The sequence below is a fragment of the Mastacembelus armatus genome, chromosome 5 (genome assembly GCF_900324485.2).
Source record: "Mastacembelus armatus chromosome 5, fMasArm1.2, whole genome shotgun sequence".
Lineage (NCBI taxonomy): Eukaryota > Metazoa > Chordata > Actinopteri > Synbranchiformes > Mastacembelidae > Mastacembelus > Mastacembelus armatus.
The window spans coordinates 11,392,400-11,414,116 of NC_046637.1; the positions used below are offsets into that span (position 1 = coordinate 11,392,400).

Genomic DNA, 21,717 nt, shown 5'->3' on the forward strand with positions numbered 1-21,717 from the left:
TATGAGATTTTAATTCCAAATTTCTAAAAACAATATAAAAACCTGATGAACTCTCATGCAGTATGTCTGTATCATGTTGAGATGATTCACAGTCTCCCCTGCTAAATTAGTTCCCTGATGTACTGTAGAGTCGTCAGCCGGAGTTTTGAGTTCATTCTGTCAAATTCAGTTTCACCTACCTCTTCTCTGCCCACTGGTCCTCCTCACCCTCCTCCTCTTCCTCATCCGTGATTTCTGCCCCACTGTCTTGAGCTCTGACAGCCTGTCATAACTCTGTCAGCCTGTTATAGCCTGTCATAACATAATGACCTAACACTTTAATGATTGACAGGTGTTTTTCCTTACAGGCCAATGAAGTAGGAGCTGGGAGATGTGTTTTGATGCCCAGTTACCTTGTTTTTTCACTGACTGACAGGTGGCTCCCCAAACTACACACAAAGAACTGCACAGAGGCCTGTTTGTTTATCACCCATTTAATTTGTTCTGTGTTTGAAAAGCTATATGGCAGCTGCTGGCTATAACTTTGTCTCAGTCAAGCCAGTGACCAGGGGGATGGGACACTGCCTTCCTCTGCTCGATAAGTGACAGGAGGAAGGTGTAGGAATGGAAAAGGTCGGAAAGGCAAGGCAGGAGCTTGCCTGTAGGCAGTGGTGAAAGGAGGTGTTGAAAGGGAGTTGTAGGACTATGCTTCAGAGAGACAGTTAAGGAGAATCTCAAATACTGACCTTGGAAAACCACCTATATGATAATAATTATCTCACTCTGTCCCTGTCTCATTTTTTTTTCTCCCCCTATCTTTTCCTCTGTTTTGCCTGTTTTACTCTGTTTCTTTCCCTTTCGGTTTGTGCATGTGTCCTTTGCTCCGGTAATCTTAGCAACCTTAGATAAAAGCAAAATAACTCTTTTTCTTCTCATTGATATACATTAATCCCTATCATTGATTACAAATTTACAAGCTCAGGTTCAGCTTATCTCAGTAAGCTTCTACCATTTGACCCCTCTCTTTTCCCCACAATGTATAGTTTAGAAGACTGACTCTCACATTACACTAACATAAACTGAAAGGGAACACAACATACATTATGAAATGGGTTCATAGGGTTTTCCAAATGAAAACTATTTTTATGTGTAAAAAAATCCAATAATATCAGATTTGTTAATACCTCATAGTTCCAATAGTTCTTCTCTCACACTGCAGATACGAACACCAACCAATCACTGTGTAGTAGCAGGCTTTTTGTGGCCATGGGATAGACTAGTGAGAAAAACTGAAAGCAACAGTAGATTAACATATCAACATTATCTTCTCTCAACTACAGACAGTAAGAAGACTCTTTTGTGAGATTTACTTACTGAGTAAATTTAATTGAAATTGTAGAAGTCAGGGGACAAAAATCCAATTTGTAAAAGTGTGGGGCCTGGTGCCCCCCATCTGGAAATTGGGTCTTGTATACAGGTTACAAACTCTTCCTTGCTGCCACAGTGCTGTAAGACAAAACCTGTAAAGTTTAGGTTATATCTTATGTATCTCAGTGTATTATATTGCAAACTGATACTGTAATCATAGTCTCTGCGCTTGATAATATTTGTGGAGGCATGGTTTATTTTGGCACTCTGGCTTTCTGTGCTACATATTTCATATGACTTAGTGGTGCTGTTCATAAAGGCAGCCACGGCAAAGTATGTTGAGTGAAGGCGGAGGAGTACATCTATTCATTTAAATTGGTGCTAATGGCAGACTATTTAAAAGTCAATTAATTGCTAAGGGCCAAATGCACAGTGGCAGTTAATGCTGTCACAAAGCTGAGTAGTAATTGGATGTGTTGATGGGATGTGCCTGTGTGTTCTAGTATGTGTTCTTCTTTTCTGAAACTGGGTGGCCACCTACTGTACTATACCTATAGAAACTGTCTGGAAATAGACAGTCTGTTCTCCAGTAAATGGTATTTGTCATAAAGCAAAGCATCATTGGGCAGCAAATTTAATGGCATGCATTGTTTCCCACAGGATTTTTTCCAGCAGCGATTCTGCAATGCACAAGAACACTAGCGCACAATGCTGGACTCCTTTTTGTAGCTGCTAAGCATTTACACATTAATATCTCAACTAAACATCAATTTTTGTAAACAAAAATGTGCACATGTACAATTTTTCTGAAATTACACACTACAACCTCCTAGTGACATCCTAGAAACTCCACAAACTGAGTCCCTCGTTTGCCCGTCATTTGTGCATGTTTGTTGAAGCGAAACAAATAGTTTTGCTTAATTAATTCTCAACTTATGAGTATTACATATTAGATAATTAAATAGTGAAAACTGGAGAAATAATGAAGTGCAGATGTTTTGTGTGCTTGCACAACTGTGCACAATTGATAAATGTATAGATTAAACCGTTTTGGAGTTATTTGGAGCATTAAAACGTTGCTGGCATGAAAGGTTTATGCTTGAACTTTTAACTCTTTTTTTCTCACTAATGAATTTAATCTTTTTCTTTAATTTGTGTGCATGCAATTCAAATGTGCTGCTCACATGGATTTAGTGCCTCAGAAACGTTGTTAGGTCTACTTTGTATGTTGTGCCTCCCAAATGAAGTGGCCAGTTGCACATGCAGTCACAAATGTTGGACAGCTAAATGTGACTGTGTGTGTGTGTGTGTGTGTGTGTGTGTGTGTGTGTGGGTGTGTGTGTGTGTGTGTGTGTGTACTTGTTTGTGGGTGTCTTATAGGGTTCCCTTCATTTCACACTAGACTGTCACTTGGTCAAAATGAGCAAGTTGCTTTTTGCCATGAATAATAATGAACCATGTGAAGTTTCAGCAGTAGCACGCCAATGCTGAGTGCATAAAGAGGCATTCACTCTGTTTTCCTTTACATTGCACAGTTATTTCTGAGATCAGCTTTTGAATCTCACACCTGTTTACCATTTTGTTTTTCTCAGTTTGACATCACTAAACCCATCTCCATTCTCTTTCACTCTTTCATCCTATTCATCACTTTATCATTCTCCGATATATGGCAGAGAGAGAGAGAGAGGAAGAGAGGAGGCCTGAGATCGATGTTGGGTGTGCGCACACAGAGACCAGCAGCTGGCTGAATCGGAGTAATCGATCAGGCACAGAGCATTTACTCTGCCAGACTGCTGTGCCTTTGTGGATGGAGATTATTTCTAAATTATTACAGAAGGCAGATGCTTGTCAGAAGATGCTCTCTGTCAAGGTTGTACTGCTTCAGTGCTGCCTAGCTCTTTCCTGCCCTCTCTCTCTGACACATTTTGCCTTCTTCATGTTCTTAAATTCATCTATTCATCTTCCTTTTATCGTTCACATTTTTTTCTTTTTCATAAAGGTTTTTCTGTAATTTCACATACTGAATGCCACATTGATGTTTTATTTTATTTTTATATATATCATTCAAGTAATGAGGAGCTAATAATGTCATTCAGTAAATTGACTTCATGCACATACACATACTGATACGGAACATACAGTACCAGCAGGCTGTTGTGGTTTGAAGCTTTCTTGAAAAGGAGTTTGTTCTTTCTGGAATGATATCAATAAATGTTTTTCCTTCTCTGCCCTTTAACAACACAGAGTCCCTGTGCTTTTTAAAAATAAATTTATGTGGATGGTTTTTGTGCATATTTGTACTGGGTGAGTGTGCGCTTCACAGTGAATAGGCCTGTACATGTGTGCATGTGTTTAAAGTTGATAAGTCTGAGATGTATTGAATGTGTGTTTTCACCCTTGTTAGGCTGATTAATGTTCTTGTACACCCTGGGCTCTGCCTATTGTCATCTCCTTCATCTATCATGAGCGCTATTTTTTATCTTATGGACAACAAATATTAGCCCAAGTCTTTTTTTTTCTCTCTGAAGTATCTGATGTTGTATTCTTCATATAAAATTATAGATTTTTTTTATGTCTAAAAGATGTCTTTATTGTGCCAGTGTATTATTCTGTGTTGATGTGGGTGACTGCATCACTGTTCTGTAAAATTAACAACTAACATAAAATTACCTTCTTTGTAGTTCCTATTAAAGGAATGCAAACACATGAACACAGGAATCTGACCATTTGTTGTTTTGGAAGTGTCTGGGATGTGTTAAGTCTAATTTCAAGAAACAAAATATGAGAATATTCTGAAGTGGATGTGTGAAGGTTTCATGCAGTAATTAAATAAGCACAGGATAGCATTTCATTTTTGTTTCTCACTTAATACGGTTTGAATGTCAGTGTATTGACATTCATGGGTTTTTTTTCTTCTGACCTTACGCATCAGCGTGGATATTAATCAAAAGTGTCCTTGCAGTTTCATGATTGTTCCTTAGACCCATGTAGCCATTGGATGTCTCTTTTTTTCATTCCTGGGGGTTGCTAGACTTTAAAAGTCACTACTACACAGTGATTGTGCATTTGAATAATTTGTTTTTATCAATGTTTGGTACATTTTACACCAATACAAACCTAAGTCAATGCGGTTTTGTTTCTAAAAACAATGGCAGAACATTGACATGCTGTATACAGTCACTGCACCCTGCTGTTGCAGATTTATTTTGTGTGCTAATTAAACAAAAATCCATATAGACAGCATGACTGCTTCGACTGCAGTTTACTTAGTGAGGCTAAATTGGTTTTCTCTTTTTTTAAGGCAAAATCAAGTGGTTTATATTATGGAGCTTTGAACTCAAGATGAAATTTTACAAATTATGACATAATTCCATTCCCTTAGAATATACAGACACGTACTGTTCACATCAGACAGCTATTAGAAGAAAGCTGTGGGATTATTTCTTTAGACAGGTTGGGGATGGAGCAAATCAGCATTAGGAGAGTTTAAAATGAAAAAGAGGGACTGAGTTATAATTTGGCATACATTAAGTTCAAGTTGGGCTTTCAGGTACAGTTTTATAAAACCAGGGCAAATACATATGTAGACCCTATGAGGACAAGACACAGCAGAGTAAAAAATTATTTACATTGTTAGTCAGATATTGTTTACATTAATATATGAAAACTTGTACCAAGCTAATTACTGTCTCCATGATGAAACAGTCTCCTACATTTTATAGCAGACATTTACATTGTTAGCCAGATGTTGTTTGCATTAACACAAAAAACCGGGTATTGAGCCACTTACTCTCCATTAAGATTTGCAAAGGTTTGCAAAGACTCCAGAGCAAAAATTTAAAACTTTCTCAATAATGGATAAATTATTGAGGTATATCATCTATTTAGGGGAAAACACACAAAAAATACAACTGGATAATTTCATTTTGATTTTATTTTGATACAGTTTTTGAAGACAGCAAGTTATTAAAATTTATTAAGCAAGAATTTATTGCAATAAAATGCTGTTGGTGTGTAAAGTGGTGAATTGTGAGTGTGCACATGCAAAATCAGCTCTAGTGATTATAGCAAGTTCATCCTTGTGTGCTTTCATATAGCTCCATAGTATTCAGTAGGTATTTAAATGCCAGGGCACTTAGCTCCATTTCTCTCCAGTGAAAAAGAGATCTCCTCTGGGAGAGATAGACAGTAGGGTGTGAGAGGGGCGGTGGGGAGAAGAGAGGAAAAGAGAAATGGAAGCGATGGAAGCCTGGATATGGAGAGAGCGGGTGATGAGAAGAAGTAAGGAAGTGAGAGGGATTAATTGTTCACCCAGGAGAGAGAGAGATAACATCAGATGTTTAAAAGCTGCCACAACTAATCCTGTCATTTCTTGGACTAGAATAATGAAAATGGAGAAATGATATCTCTTGGAGAACTGGAAAGCGAGCTAATCTGTATGCCTGTAACGAGCACATGTTTGTGATTCCTAAACGGTCTACAGATTATGGTATATTTCTAGTCATGTGACATTTTTCAGTGTCTGATAGTTAAAAAATATGCGTTCGTTGGACTTTTTTTTTTTTTTTTCTGTATCTCAGACTCATTATATTTGTATAAGACACACAAATATCTTATATTTTTGGCAGTGTAATTAGATAGTATTGTATTTTCACCATGTGCACCACATTTTGTGCTTCCAGAAAGGAACACATAGTGCATGTTTTAGTTCATTAACAGCAAATCATCAAATTATGCTTTTTTACTACTACTACTCCTGATAGTTTCCTAAAGCATACCAGATGGTTTCAGATTGATTTTCTACCTCTCAGCAACCATTTTAGTAAATTTCATTGCAGTATGTAAAATCTGTTTACGTGGATTGTACTGTAGATTAAAGGATGATATCGCACAATGCTGTAAGAAAGTCTAGCATTTAGGGTAACTACAGTATGCTACTGCAAAATAAACAAATAATGCTGTCAGGACAAATGTGTGTTTGGTCATTTGTTGCATATGTTTGTCTGCATTTTGTTATAGATATCAGGGTTTTAGGATAAAGGTGAAAAAATATTTACTGCCATGGATTATCGGTCTCTAGGATGTTTAAAATCTCTCCAAGTTCATTCAGTGCTGAAGTGAATTTAAAACAGTAGCTGGCCTCAAGAAAGTAAATTAGTCTAAAAACATATGGCTCACTTTTAAAACCAGTGGGCAGTAACATATAGCCTCCACAGTTTGTACTTAATAGGCTAAAACATGCAAAACCATCTGTATGGTCCTCTGAATCTTGGTAGAGCTTTGAATATCTCTGTATGTGACTGGTACTTCTCTGTATTCTCTGCCCTACTTCTGCCTGTGTTTGCTCTTCTATCCAAGTAGCTCGCTCTTCCTGTGACCCACACCTGGCGTTCTCTCCATCATCCTTTCCACCCTTTGGTCCCACAGCACTCCCCTTCCTCCCCTGTCATATCTGTCATAGACGTTCAGTCGCTGGTGTTGCTCTAGGCTTCAAATTTAATTTGGTTTCAATCTGCTGTAATTGCTTTGAGAGACGTCCGTGTCTGCATGTTTTTCCTCTCTTATGTCTGCTGGAATATTGGAGTGTGTGTGTGTGTGTGTGTGTGTGTGTGTGTGTGTGTGTGTGTGTGTGTGTGTGCGCGGGGGGGTGTGTGTCTCTGGGTGGGTGACTATAGCTGAAGGTGTGTACTCATGTGCACGTATGTAAACAATTGCCTGGCCACACACTGTCAAAGATACACTTTGTCAAACACCAGCTGCTGTCACTGGCCTCTCTGGCACTTTGATAATGCTTTTGTCAGACACCATACACTTTCTCTTTATAGAAAAAAAGACAGAGGTTAAGGAATGAGGTAAGTCTGTAAGACATCAGGAAATATCAGTTTGGAAAAACGTTGTGACCTTTTAGTTGAATAATAATCCCACCCTGAATGTGTTATTTCTTTCATTATTCTATCAGCAATCTAAAGTAAGAGGGAGCATGATTGAAGTAAAGGGCAAAAAAATGGACAACAAAAACAAACAACAAAAAAAACTGCAGCCAGTGCTATGGTGAGGCAAGGCAAAAGGAAGGTTGCTGAGCTGACGGACTGAGATAATATTAGTATAGCTCTTGAAAAAAAGGACAAAAAAAAGAAGAAAAACAGTTGTCCTGTTTCTCACTGCATCTTTTGTGTCCTGGCCATCTCTGAGTCAGTGGTTGTCTCTTCTCACCACTGTAAATGCCTACATACAGTATAACCAATTGAAGTAAATATTTTTATATAAACTTAGTATAAACCTCTCCTAGAAAATCACTAATCACATTATATTAAGGCATATTTTTGTATTTTCAATCCATTTTTTAATGACATTCCACTAAAGGATTTCCTTCTGCTCCACCAGAATCTTCGATTATCTCATTTGTTTCAACAAATCACATCTGACCCTTTCCAAGTATAACTGCATCCAATCTCAGCAGCCAGTGTGAGCCTGCCAAAGGAAAGGGCCCAGAGAATACCAATGTGTGTATAATTGATTGCATGTTGATTAGTGAAGGCTTGTTTGGTCTGATGGCAAGTGTACAGTATATTTTAATGCCTGAGCAGAGTTTGGGTGAATTTCATATGTGACCAGTGGTAATTGAAAGTGCAGCTTAGTGTGTGTCTACATGAATGTGTATATGCACAATCATGTTTGACCTCCAGTGGAGATGGTGAGGAGTTTTAGCTGCTGCCATTATTTTTCTGCTTGTTCCATGTGCTTGTATGTGTTTTCACATAATCTGCACCCTTTGGTATTGCTGGAGTTTTTGTCAAATGTCAAAATGTCAAAAAGTTGAAATATACCAGCAGTGGAGTATACACATCAGTTTTCAGTCATGTTTTGTTTGTGCCGCAGCAAGAACGTATATATCACTCTCACCTCTGATCAAGGAGACACTTGCCCTGCATCTTGATGCTGTTTGGCTCTGCTCCTCCTCACTCAGCCTGCTGAGGAGGCGGAAGAATCAAGCAGGTCATCCAGGGAATGGCACGCACCTGTTAACAGATGTAGCGACTAAAGGTGCAGTCACATGCTCTGTTTCTTTCTAGTGGAATGTCACTGAGCTTCTTTTATTTGACTTATTTATTTTTAGCTATTACTTGTCCCGGACAACGGGTATGCAATTTTCTCCTTCTCCTTTCTTTCTCCTTGTCTGAATCTTATTTTTTGTAAATGGCACCTTTAGGCTTCCCTTCCTCTCTCACTCTGTCTCTGTAGTCTGGTTGATGCCAGTAACAGCAGGAAAGGCTGGGCAGCAGTTTGGGCACGTCTGTGACTATCTGTCAAACAATGGACAGTGAGTGCAACCAGCCAAACACTCACATGTCACTAAGCTGATCCAGTCCCCATCGACACGCAGCTCTGCCTGCACGCTCACCCTGAGCCCCCTGCTGGCTCCTGTATGGAAGAAACCATATAGGGGCCATACCTGTGAGCAGATGTTTGGTGTTGACTTACTGTGAAGACTCCTGCAGCGACCTTGTTTGACCTTGACATGTATTTAATATGTGTTAGATATGCCCATTGTGACCTCTATATATATGAAGCTTTGTATTCATACACTATGTCCCTTTGAGTAAATGATGTGATAGATCTGTTTATAGCATTCATCCCATAGGAGGTTTAATTGAATTTACAGTGATAGTTGCTCCAGTGCATGATAATGTGCAATACAATGGTCTTTGGCTCTGTTGTGTGCTATGATGAGTCTGCCACTTAGCTTCAAAGGCTCTGTGGTTTAATGAGTGGAATGCATATTATTTTGAATGGGATATCTCAAATGAAACAAAAGTGCCCCAATTAAAAGAGAATTGATATTGTTTTTATGGAGATACTTCAACAGTCAGTAATATATTCGATTAGCTCATTTTCCCCTGTGACATTGCTTCCAATTATTCATATCTTGATTGTAGCCATATTATAAACTTGGAGGTAGACTGATTAGTGGAACAGTGCTTATGATCAAGGTTGCTCTCAAGAACCATGATGGAGTTTATCTGCTGCAGAGAAATCCTGTATTGTTCCAGACTAAAGACAGCTGCCTTTTTTTGTCTCATTGAACTAGACAGAAGTTTCATCACAATGCTGGCAATCTACTGCGGAAATGTGGTGTTTCTGTGTGTCTGCGTGGAGTGTAAAAAAGCTGATGTTTGATTTTGAAAAGCTGGTGAGTTGTTCTACTGTGGGTAGGTGACAGCTCGCGTCTTTTGGATCCAGTCTCCGTGGAAACAGCAGAGTGGAGTTGAAAATGCAAAAGAAAGCGTTAACATTTCAGTTGTGGAGGGGGAAGATTATGGGCAGGGGGGGGGGCACAAACACAGGGATTATCTGCTACACTGCTACAATAGCACTACACACATCGCCTCTGCTAACGGCCTGCCACAGGGTGCTTTGGATCACAGAATAAAGCCAGGGTCTCCCACCCATCCATGCCGATCCTCTGTCAGAGTTAGCTCATATGGGCTACAATAACCAGTTGCCAGTAGAAAACCAACCAGGGACCTGGAATTAACGGTCATTATTTCTCCTCATTATGGACTTTTACATTGTTTGGAGAAAACAATAACAGAACCTCAAAAGGAGATTTTATTCTTTTCACTGCCCTTCTCCCAATAGTTTGTGCCTAGAACTTGAAAAAGGATGTTCTGTCATTTCAGTCACTTCACAGAGAGGCAAGCGTAATAATGAAAGCAATAAAAACATGTCATAAGTTTTCAAGCTTCTTCCCATTTCACCCTGCGTTACTGACGAGTTCTGCGCTCTGTGAAGTCAATTAAACTGTTTTGAAGTTGGTTTGTGACTGTGTTGTTTGAATTAATATGGCGTTAGAAGGGAAAAAGTTGGAGGGCAGTAAACTGAGACAGATGGAGAGAAATGGAATACAGCCTGTGATGGAAGGATAAAACAGCCAAGTGAAGAGGAGAGATAAAAGGATGGCACAAGAATGGAAGGTGGTGGTGGGGGATGGCAGCGAGGGTGCGAGGCGAAGTGAAAGTGAGTTTGTGGTGTTTTAAAATTCTGTAGTGGAAAGTCCCTCCATCTGTTATTGTGGGACGGTTCTGACTCAGTGATTTCTATGATTGGCCTTAATCCTGGCCGAGTGCAGAAGACAGAATGAAGAGCTTAAAGCAGACTGCTCTCACTCTGACAGGCTCCGCTGCTGGTGCTGCTGCTGCTGCTGATGATGATGATGCTGGGACTTGCTTGGATGCTCAGTCTACTGCCCCCTGATGGACTAACTTCTGCATGACACCTCTCTACACAACTACTGTATACCTCATGGAGCAGTTTTTAACACTGACATAGTAATAACATTCTGATATAAACTAATATTGTCAGATACATAGCATTTTTCACTCAACCTTTAATACCCCCTGTGTTATCTGTGATGACTATGGCTTCATATATCACCAGACAAAAGAAGAAATACTGCCCAGGGAGGTTTTTACAGGCATCGATTGTCCTGAGTCTGTGAATATCAGTAGATAAAGTGAATATTTCTATTGATACTGCATTTGTTTTTTCAACAGTGTGGGAAAGGCACTTCAGAAACCTGTTCTATATTTAGATGTATTTTCTTTTCAAAGAGCTTAAAGGTATACACTTATGATTGTCACTGTTCAGTGCAACTAGTTATTGTAAAATTCACAAAGGGTCTTCCCTTACCATGCTTGTCACTCTAAGAAGGTTAAGTGACCTCTGTAGAGTCATTTCACGGTGTTTTGGTCCCCAAGGTGACTTAAGTGTTCCCAGACATCAAGCTGAGGGGGTCATTTGGAACATGTTGAGTACCTTGATTTAGGGCTGCAATCACATGTACACACCATGTTGTGTTTTCTCAAGTGCCCTTTCGCTCAAACACACACATTTTAGGGCTGTTTTGGAGTGTCCCTCCAGATCACACAGACGGCACTGTAGTGTGTTGAGTGCCCTTTAAGTTAATGCTCAATGGAAGGGCCTAACAGGCTGCAGCAATCACACAGGCGGTCGGGTGTCGAGTTGGCGCTCACCACAGCATGACGCTGTCTGTCCCTGGCGTGCTTCTATTCCCCTGAAATAACATGACTTTGAGTGATTAAACTGCTCCCCTCTGGAAAAGAGCAAACTGAACAGTTATGAATATTAAAGATCCTAATCACCTCATGCTGAGGTTTCTGTTATATATATTTTTCTGCCCTGCACAGTGAGGGGGCATGGCTTTTCATGAGCAAGGTTCTTTTAGCGCAGAGACATCACCAAGCTTCATAGCCTGTTTTTGGTTGTTTGTACAGTTATACTACACCGTCTCCTGGACCATTCCTTATGGTGTTTTGCGTACATGACAGAGTCCATTGTGTACTGTTTAAGGGTGCAGACCTTGTGGTGGCACTTCACATGCCACTATCCATTACAGAGTGGTGTTTATGGTTCTTGACCTTGCCTGAAGGCTCTGTGACAAATGGGCCAATGTGATGTATTTTCTGTTAAGGTTACAATGGCAATAACATTAAAGGGCTGTGCTCATGTTGTCTTTGTGCGTGTATGCAATAGTGTTATTTGCTGTGTTGTGTGGGCCTGTACTGAGCTTATCTGTGCTGTACTGTGCTGATCTCACTATACTCATCCAGTGCTCTAAGCTGCTTGGGCTCCAGCCACCAGCATAGTTGATATATCCCTGCCCCTCTCTTTCCCACATCTCTCACACTGATTCATTGGCTGTTTGTGTTGCTCATCCATCTTGGCCAACACAGAAGAAGGAAAGACATATAAAGACACATGGCTGTTTTGGAGCACTGGGACTGCATTAAGCTGCTATGGAAGAGATAGGTCTCAGAGAAATGTTGGCCTAGTAGCAGGGGGAGAGGAAGGAAAAATACCAGGAGAGAGGCAGCTGGAAAAACACAACGGAAAAAAAAAATATGTGGGCTACTCGGGCAGCAGGGAAATGGATTTTCTAAAGGGACAAAGTAGAGATTCTTACTGACAGATTAAATGCTGAGAAAAAGACTAGGCCAAGGGAATGAAAGGGTAGCTAGATCACAGATCATGACAAAGAGTTGATAAAAAAGAAGAGAGATGGAAACTGTTCTGTCCTTGAAAATAACATGCACGGAAAAACAGCTGCAGTAAAAGACAGTCATATCACATGGGTTTAATTTTCAGGCGAATTTCAGAACTGGCAATGCAGTAAGATTATTGTTCATCTGCTCTGTGTTTATTCCTAATTGAATAAATGTATTGATACATACATAAAGAGATAACACCATGGCATTGTCTTTTAGCAAGACTGACCCTCTTTAATGAAAAGTCACATAATCAGTTTTTTAATGGTGTTTTTAGAAATAATTTCACTGGGCTAATTAGACCTGCATTTCATTCTTTCTGATCCCTATTATCTCATTAGGAAATGTTATTATTATTTAAAACATGTCCAAGTGATTAAAAGCACAATGCAAATGCTTAAAGACACAGAGGACTAAAAATGATCTAGATTTTTGGCTTCTTCTCTTATGTGCCACAAATTTTATGACAGTATGTCCCTACTTTAAACCAGTATGCTCTAATGTTCCCATACTCGCAAGAGCCTGGACTAATATTCTCCGCCTCTGTGTGTGTGTTGAATGGAGGTGGAGCAGAACTGTGTCTATGTGGCTTTGAGTGGGAGGACCTGCTGAGATGAAGTGGGCGGGGTGCTTAATAGAAATAGGACAGCTTTTACCGTAATGAGAGTTTATGTCTTGTGTGTTTTAGGTAGATAAAAAGCCTCCCATAGTAAGAGAATGGGTTCCTTCAGTGTGGCACCACAAATGAATGAGCTCTTACTTTAGCTATGGTCTAAATATGGTTAATAAATGTAAAGTCCTGGGTCTTTACGGCTAATCATGCTTTGCTAAGGCAAGAACGAGAGCGCCCCTGGAGGCCAGCGGAAACCTAGATACTGAGGTGGGACAGAGGCAGGCAGGGATTGTGCTGAAGAGTTAGAAACTCCAAGGCTTCAATATATTTCCCACGTGCTGGACTTGAGAAGTCATGTTGAGCTTTCTGCTAGAGATAAGCCTTAGCTGTATCATGTTGAACTACTAAAATGACAACATTTTTATGAGCATCAGTGAGTAGTGACATTAGAAACTAGTTTGAGACTACTCAATTGTGTTACATATACTTCAGAACAGCATAAAAACATACATTATTATTACACATGACATTTTACTACAACGGAAAAATATTTTGGTGACTTCATCTGCTCCATAAATGTAATGTCTTTTCTGTGTTGTGGAAAAAAGCACCCAGCACAAGGAAATTTGCATTTTAGATTTGTTGGTCTTATCGTGTGTCCCTTGTCTGTGCATACGCCATTCACTGTGGTATTTGCCTCTGTGAAGATGGAGAACTTTACTTTCCTGTATATTGTCAAATGAAAACGTGTGTCTACATATCGTGCACAAAATGGTGTGTGTTGCATAGGCACTACTTCTTAAAAGCTGATGACTCATTGAAACAATGTGTGTTGAACTGTAATTGCATAAATCAACTTTCAGTACTAACAACTTGATAGCAGCTAAATTCATAAACGTTGAACAGCAAACATTGCCTTTCAAGGTCCTGTGTACTTCAAGCAAGGACAAACACCGACCCACCAGGGAAAAGTGTACACAGCTTAAAAAACAAATGTGTAAATGTCATGAGCACTCAGTGTTTGGTCACTACCTCTGATGATAATAGTATGTGCCTTGGCTTGTTACTAGCACAAATTTGTTTACATTGTGTGTCATATTCCTGCAAGCTCAAACTGTCATCAAATACATATTTTATCACCTCAACAATATTTGAGAATACTTTGTTTAGCTGGTTCATAAGCACTTTTTGGAGGACTATCTTGTTGGGTTTGGTGCTCTCTAATCTTCTGAATTAAGCTGTTCATTTATAGCTGTCTTTTGGCTTTTGTAGGGAACAAGGTCACCATCTCCATCTGCTTGTCACAGACACAAAAATCAATGTCCTATTGACTTTTGACACTCACACTGATGTTTCTGTGTTTCCTTTTAGAAACTGGCCAGGGAGGCGGAGCAACTTCAGAAGGAGCACGTATGGCAAGATAGTGTGACGGTAATGTAGGACACCAGCACTTTCCTTCTCCAAAACGTCTTCTATCTTTTTCCCTTTCCTTTCACAGGGAAACTGGTTAATTTTTCTGTCATCTGCACATTCCCATCTGTTTTCAAATTCCCCTCAATTTAGCTGGTTTAACCCTTTATTGACAATGTGATCAGCATCACAGAGACAATGTGGAAAAAGAAGAAGACACACAAACATGTATGCACACACTATAATTGCTTACTGTGGTGGTTTGTTATTTCTGTGGTCTTCAGTATTATCTAAGAGATTTCCATCCGTTTTGTTTCACAGGTTGAAGATTGCATTTTCGTACAGCTGACCTTTAAAACACTAGAGTTTCACTCTTGAAATATAAAAAAAGGGAGAAATGGTATTACTCTGCTTTGTGCTTTTGTCTGTGTTTGTGAGCCAGTGTGCTCCACTTACTCTCAAACTTGCATGCACTGAAATTTCCGACACATGCATAAACATATAAAATATACAGCAAAACTGAGTACACCCTTGTGCAATAATCAATATATAATGGTAAGTTATTCTAAAATGTAGTATCTTACAAAATAAATGTTTATTTTTAAGTTGAAATTAAAACAGGTTAGATAGACTATGGATCCCACCTTAGTGCAACAAAAGTGAGTGCACCTGACCACTAAAACGAAATTAATTGCATCTGTGATTTCCAACTGAGTCTAAGTGCATGAACAAGGTTACAAAATAATCTCTGAATACCACAACAAATTGTCAGTTTTGGCTTAGGTTGTGTCTAATGTGTTGTGGCTCCAAGTGGTAAGGAATATCCTGAACAAGAAAGACGGCAGAGAATGAGGGTTCATAAAGATGGGACAGCGTGCAATAGCTTCACTACTTTACTGTACATAACACATAACAGCAGTGGTTACGATGTATAGGAAAAACAATACTATCAGTAACAGACGTTGTAGTGGCCGACCTTGAGAGATAATACTGTGCACAGTTTACAGTTCATGCAACCTCGCATTGAAAAGTGCTTTTCACATGGCACAAGGATTATCTGTCGAAACTGGTGTTTCATTGACTGATCAGACGAAGTTTGAAGGACCTGTATGAAGTCACTTTCTATGGGCAGCATCCAGGAGGAAACTATTGCTCACAAAATGGCAGAAACTGTGAGATTAAACCTTATGGGTATATAAAGAAACCTGGTTAATATGGGCAGCACATTCTTGGGTCAGACGAAATCAAAATTGTTTAAATCACATGGCATCCAGCATGTTTGGCATACATCTACTTAGTACCACTGTGACTGCCCAGCTCAAACCAGACCTGGGGATTAGACTGTACTGATACGGTACTGCATCAGTGCAAAAGGTATAGCAAAGATGACATTTGCAGATGGCACTATGAATATAAGTTTATAGTTTATCTGAATACTGAATGAAAGGATGACTTCCAGTCTTAAGAAGGCAAAGCAACAAAGTCCCATGTCTGTGAAGAATGGCTCATAATCTCTCCAAAGATTTCAGACAAAATGATACTGAATTGGCCATCAGAAAAAGGCTAGCATGTAAAATAATAAAAAAAATCAAAAGGAGATGAAGACTGTAGTCTCACTGAAAAGAATGGGAAGCACTGATTTTGCATTGTCCATATTTAATAAGTTATTTCGATTATTTAAACTACTTTAAACCTTGTTCTTGGGCTCTGGCTAAAAATCAAGTTGTATTTCACAACCAAGATTTATATTTTCTTGCCATTTTAGTGATATTGACGAGGGGTCAGACTCAGTTTGTTGTATACTGTGTATATAGCCTCATCCAACAGATACACATGCACATTCCCTACTGTCATATCCTCTGTCTCCAGGGAGACGAGCTCGCTGTCATGGTACACTTCCCACAAATGGATTTTTAACCCCGCGCCTCCTGGGGGATATTTGACAAAAGGTTTTAACTGATTTAAAACGAATAATTATGAGCCTTACTTCACTGCAAAGTCCATTTTTATTCACGGCTGCTTACACTCTCAAGCTGTAGTCTTGGGGGTGACTGGGCCTCACCCCTCCCTCCCTGCTGGTCTGAGGGAAGGAGCTGCAGTGTGGCTGCCCCTTCATCTTAGGCCTGAGGGGGATTGATGTCTGCCTCTCTCTGCTTGGCTCTGATGCCCCCCAATCGGATGTGTAGCCATGCAGGAAGCGGAGACTGGGTCACAGTGACCACACACAGCACACCTGTTCATAAGAAGCTGCATCCAATATGGCATCAATACCTCCTCAAGTGGAAAAGCCAGCAGTCTCTTTAATCCACCTGTGCCCTCCAAACTCCACTCTCTGTTTTTACTTTCTCTTTTTCTCTTTCTGTTCACCTCTTTCTGTCCAGTCACCAGCCCCATTCCGACCCCTACCCTATCCTCCATCCCATTTCATATACATTTTTTCTTATCTGTATATGTCTTAAATCAGGCATGAAAACAGTTGGAATAGATCATATTGTTGCATATACTGCAAATGAATCTTAATGGTGCTTCTCTATTAATAATGTATTGGAGCTGATTTCATTTGCCTTTATAATTAGGCCAGGTAATGAATCTCAGCAGGGGAGACCATGAAACCATAAAAAAACACACAAAGAGGTGGAGGGGGTAGGAAAGGGGGAGGGAGAGAGGCAGATATGGCACATCATTGCAAGAAGATTTTTCCTGTTTGTAGATTTTGTGCTTTCCTAATTTCTCTTTGGGTGAACACTCTGCTGACTGACACTCTAATTAGATTAGGGCTGCATGCTCTTTGGGCATATTAGGAGGAATGTGTTGCATCTTAAACTAGCGGGTGGAGCAGTCTGTCAAATGAAGAGAAAAGGTGTTTACGCATGAGAGACGGTGCGTTTTGATAGAATTTGTGACTGTGTGCGCTCTGGTGTGAGATGGAAAAGCATAGTGTGGCTGTTTCTGTTTGTGGCTGGTGAGTATTTATTTGTATGTGTTTATTAACGGCAGGTTGTATACCTGGCCCAGCCCATCTGCTCGCCTTGCAAACTGGTGACATCATAGAAACTCAATGACACGCCTGTTCCTCATAGCGGCTGCCATCGCAGCTGTTACCGTAGCAATGGGAAGACCCCATTCTTCCTCACATGCGCACACGTTTTTGCTCTGGCTGCATAGTTAGTCTTCTGACCACCCTGGCTTCTGGACATTATGGATGTCAAAATGTTGATCGTAACAACTGTTGTGATGGTCGTTCAGGGTTTTAAATCCATTGGCATGAAATGGTGTGTGAAATAGACATTAAAGTGTTGGATTTCCACTGGTTTCTCAAGGTCAGGTACCCATCCCTTTGTGACACTAGACTACTGAGTTGGCAACAGAGTCATCCCAAGGCGACATAGTCATTTCAGTGCTGCTTTGCAATTCTCATAGGAATGAGGGGAGAACCAGCAACTTCAGAGCCAAATATAAAAACTCTTTTTGTTTTGTTTTGAGATTTGGCAGCAAAAGAACAGTGCACAGATCTCTCTGGATTCCATCAGCATAAACTTCTAGTATTTCTATTTTAAAATCCACTAAATAAAACTACGGAGTTAAAAAAAAGTTGAGCTTGTTAGTGAATTTGGGTTTTAATAAAATGCTAATGTTAGTTATAATTAATTAAATTCCCTTATATGATGAACAAAACCTACACTACTTGACTACACAGAGACTGGTTAAATGCTAAAATATGATATAAATGTTATTCTGGCACAGAAAAATAAATTCTCTGATAAGTCATATGACACTAAGTCACTTGCACCTGTTATTTATTCTTCAGATATCACTTTTGATTCTTTGTGTGTTTCATTATTTTTCTATTTTATGAAGAGTGCAGCTTGCTAAATGAGGCTGTGTCTTCAGAAAATAGTTTTGTGGCAGAGACAGTTTGGACAAAACTGCATCAGATTAGGCTGATGCGCCATATGCCACTAGTGATATTGCCTGCTGGACCCGGCTTCCTTTGTATGCCAAGCTCTTTTGACATTATTACTTTCAATGACCATGTATGAAGTGTGAATATCTTTAATATGAATCCACATGAGGTGTTATACCAAACCCACTTGTTGACATCTGTAATGTCATTGCATTATAAAGTAATCACAATGATCACAATTATGATTAGATTGCTTCTGGATTCTTTATGTAAAGTAGGTTGTCATATATTATCATATGTTTTTTTAAAATGGAGGAGCTTTGCAATTTTCTGTTCTAGCTTAGAAAAAATAAATACAGATAATTGTTTTATGTCTCAACATGCAGTTTGAATGTTTCTTAAATGGTGAGCTTGGCCTAATTTAGCCTAGGTCACTAGGTTTCAGTGATGATAACTAATGGTGAGGGTTTAGCTAGTAATAGCTAGTCTATGTTGAACTAAGCTTTTCACATTAGCAGTACATTTACAGTTGACAGGTATTAATAAACAGTTACATAATCAACAGAACCACACTGCCATGATCACATGTGGACAAGTCAAGAAATCTGTTATACTATACAAGTTACTAAATTAGTGAAATTAGCAATTTGAGTAATATGTGTTTATAATACATAGCTTACTTTGAACCACCATTACTTTTTTGAAATCTCTAAAGAGTGTGCAATTGATATCGACAATCAAGCTATGTGTAATACTAAAAGGTACAAACACCACAATCATTGATCAATTTATATCTACCTTCGGCTCATGGTTCTGTTTTCTATCCTGCAGATTCACAGCTTTTCTCCACTGTCACAGCTTTTACTTACGGATTAAGTAGTCTTCATTCTCAAAACTAGCTGGTTAACATGATGAGCCTTGTTCATAGCTGCTACACAGCTAGTTATTTCCCTCAGCAGCTTGTGAGGACTGAAACTGGAGATAAAAGGGGAGTGATTGTTGGATTTAATTTGCCAGGTGACCAGAATCATGACTACACATAAATACTACTGTTGCTCTGGACAGCTGTTAATCTGCTGAAAGGTTTGCCTTATCAACTTACTGTATGCTGTATTACTCTGTGGTGTACAGATATTTTCCAACATCATGCTAGTTTTTTTTCTGTATCAGTAGCTGCTATTGATACTATAAATATCCACTCATTATTCTAAAGCTAAATAATCTCACTCACCAGTATAATGTATAGTGCTCACTAACTGCACAGAAAGACATAAAAGTCTCATGAACTTTTTGTGTGTGTCTGTCAATAAGTTGTCTTTTTTTATTACCCTGAAACCAAACTATGGCACTAAATATACAATGCAGAAAAGGTCGGCATCATTTTCAAACTTATGTGTGCAGCAATATATTAATACATTATCATAATTTAGTTGTTTAACCATAATATAGAGGCTGCCAATAATGACCGCTGTCACTTAGCTGATGAGGGGTTGACACAGAGTGCAGCACATAGGAACATAGACACAAGACTGGATGAAAGACAGGACAAAGGTTGTGGAGATTGGAGGAAGACATGTACTTTCCATCAGATTGTGATGTGGCAGCTGCTGTACGTTTGAAATGCATTAGTGCTAATAGCGGTGCCATTAGGGGAGAGAGAGGGGCACTCTGTTGATGGGTTGCCATGATGAAACCAGGGAGAGGGGGTGACAATGGGAGGAACAGGGGGAGAGAGTGGTGTAAGTGAGGAAGCAAGTGAGTGAGGGAAGACGGTATAAGAGACAGAGGAAACGGGAAGCAGAGATGGAGCCATCTTCCAGGCCATTTACTGCAATCATCACTCTCTAATCAATCAAGCCTTTCATCATACAACAACACAGTCTCTCCTTCTCTTTCTCTTTGTCTCCCTTTTGCTTTTTTCTCTCATCTCAGCCACCCACTCTCATGACTAAAACAATAGTGTTCTTGTGACGTTTTCCACACATCTGTGTTCATCTGTATTTTTGTAATACCTGCGATATTCATACTGTACATAGCCAACAGTGTTCACCCACCAGTTCTCATAGCCTTAGCAGTTCAACCTCATTTATTTGAAAATGGACTCTTTAAATTTCCCCCATATTTTGGTGAGGATCAATGGTAACTACATTCATCTATTATCATTGGCTATATTTACTGCCCTAATGTTGCAGTTGGTCTACTCAGAGGTGCAACATGACCTTAAGTTCTAGTGGCGAGAGTTGCGAGCGTTTGTTCACTTGCGCAAGTTTAGCTCCTTTCATAATGCCCCTGTTTGAGATAATTGGCCCTTCAGAGGAAATGAATGAGAATCATTGTGGCAACTCTCAGCCCAGCCCTCAAAGCTACCAGCTCCATTAGCCACAGAATACATTAGTCTTATGAGGGCTGCCTTGGACAGATTCAAATTCAGATTCTGGTAAAATGAAGGGGTGCCTCACTTTGGCTTTGTTTCATCACTCTCTACTCTCAACATGTTCATTTTATGTTTTTTTGTTTTTTTTTTAATCTTTTTCTGTGTGTTGGAAATGTTGCCAAACACCCATTTTCATCTAACCAGGGAGCAATGGACCATTTGTCCAAGCACATGCATTTTAGTATTTATTAATGAATCTTTCCCTGCTGATGTGTGTTTTCCTTCCCACTATTGTTATTAGTTAAGCCGAACTGAATATAGGGGACCAATAATTATCAAGCTAGGTATTTTTCTGCAAGTATGAGTCTGAACTGTATATCTGTGCCTCATTTTTGAGTTAGACACAGATCTTCTAAAACAAAAGTAGAAAAACAGTAGAATTTGCCAACCATCAGTACCACTACAATAAAAACTCAAAAGGGTCTCCATAGCAGCAGCCCAAGAGGAGGAAGTTGGAAAATAGCTACGTGAGCCCTTTTGAAATGTGCAGTGCTTATTTCAAACACTGATAAGCATGGCCACATTGTATAATCTCAAATAAACTGCATCTACTTTCATTGTGAGCAGTTTTATATATATATATATAATTTTTTACTTTCTTACGGCTGTGCTGAGACGGAGTGCTTGCAGCCTGCGGAGCACGTAATAGAACTCATAAACACTGTTATCACTGAATCCTGAGCTGTGGAATGGACTTCCATCTGCTTGCAACTGAAAGAAAAAGAAATGAGGAGGGGCTATGTGTAGAGAAATTCCTATACAACGCACAATTTAGCAGAGCCTCCTCTCCATCAAATGTATCTGATGATGGCGGCAAGTCAGTAAAACTTGGACCGGGCTTACTATGAGATGCATCTATAATGGATACCAACACATATACCAACAAAAGGAAAGCAGGCAATTCATGCTGGGAATATCTGTGTGGATCAAGTCATACTTGATC

At 39.5% G+C, this 21,717-nt stretch overlaps 1 protein-coding gene across 2 annotated transcripts in view; it reads left to right on the forward strand.

Moving 5' to 3' along the window:
* The window catches only part of cacna2d2a (calcium channel, voltage-dependent, alpha 2/delta subunit 2a), a 147,012-nt gene that overhangs the window by 61,025 nt on the left and 64,270 nt on the right, over positions 1-21,717 (forward strand). For both annotated transcript variants that reach the window (XM_026307475.2, XM_026307476.2), the window contains exon 4: positions 14,398-14,457. In XM_026307475.2, coding sequence (XP_026163260.1) covers positions 14,398-14,457 — 60 coding nt within the window. The remainder of the gene's footprint in view (positions 1-14,397; positions 14,458-21,717) is intronic.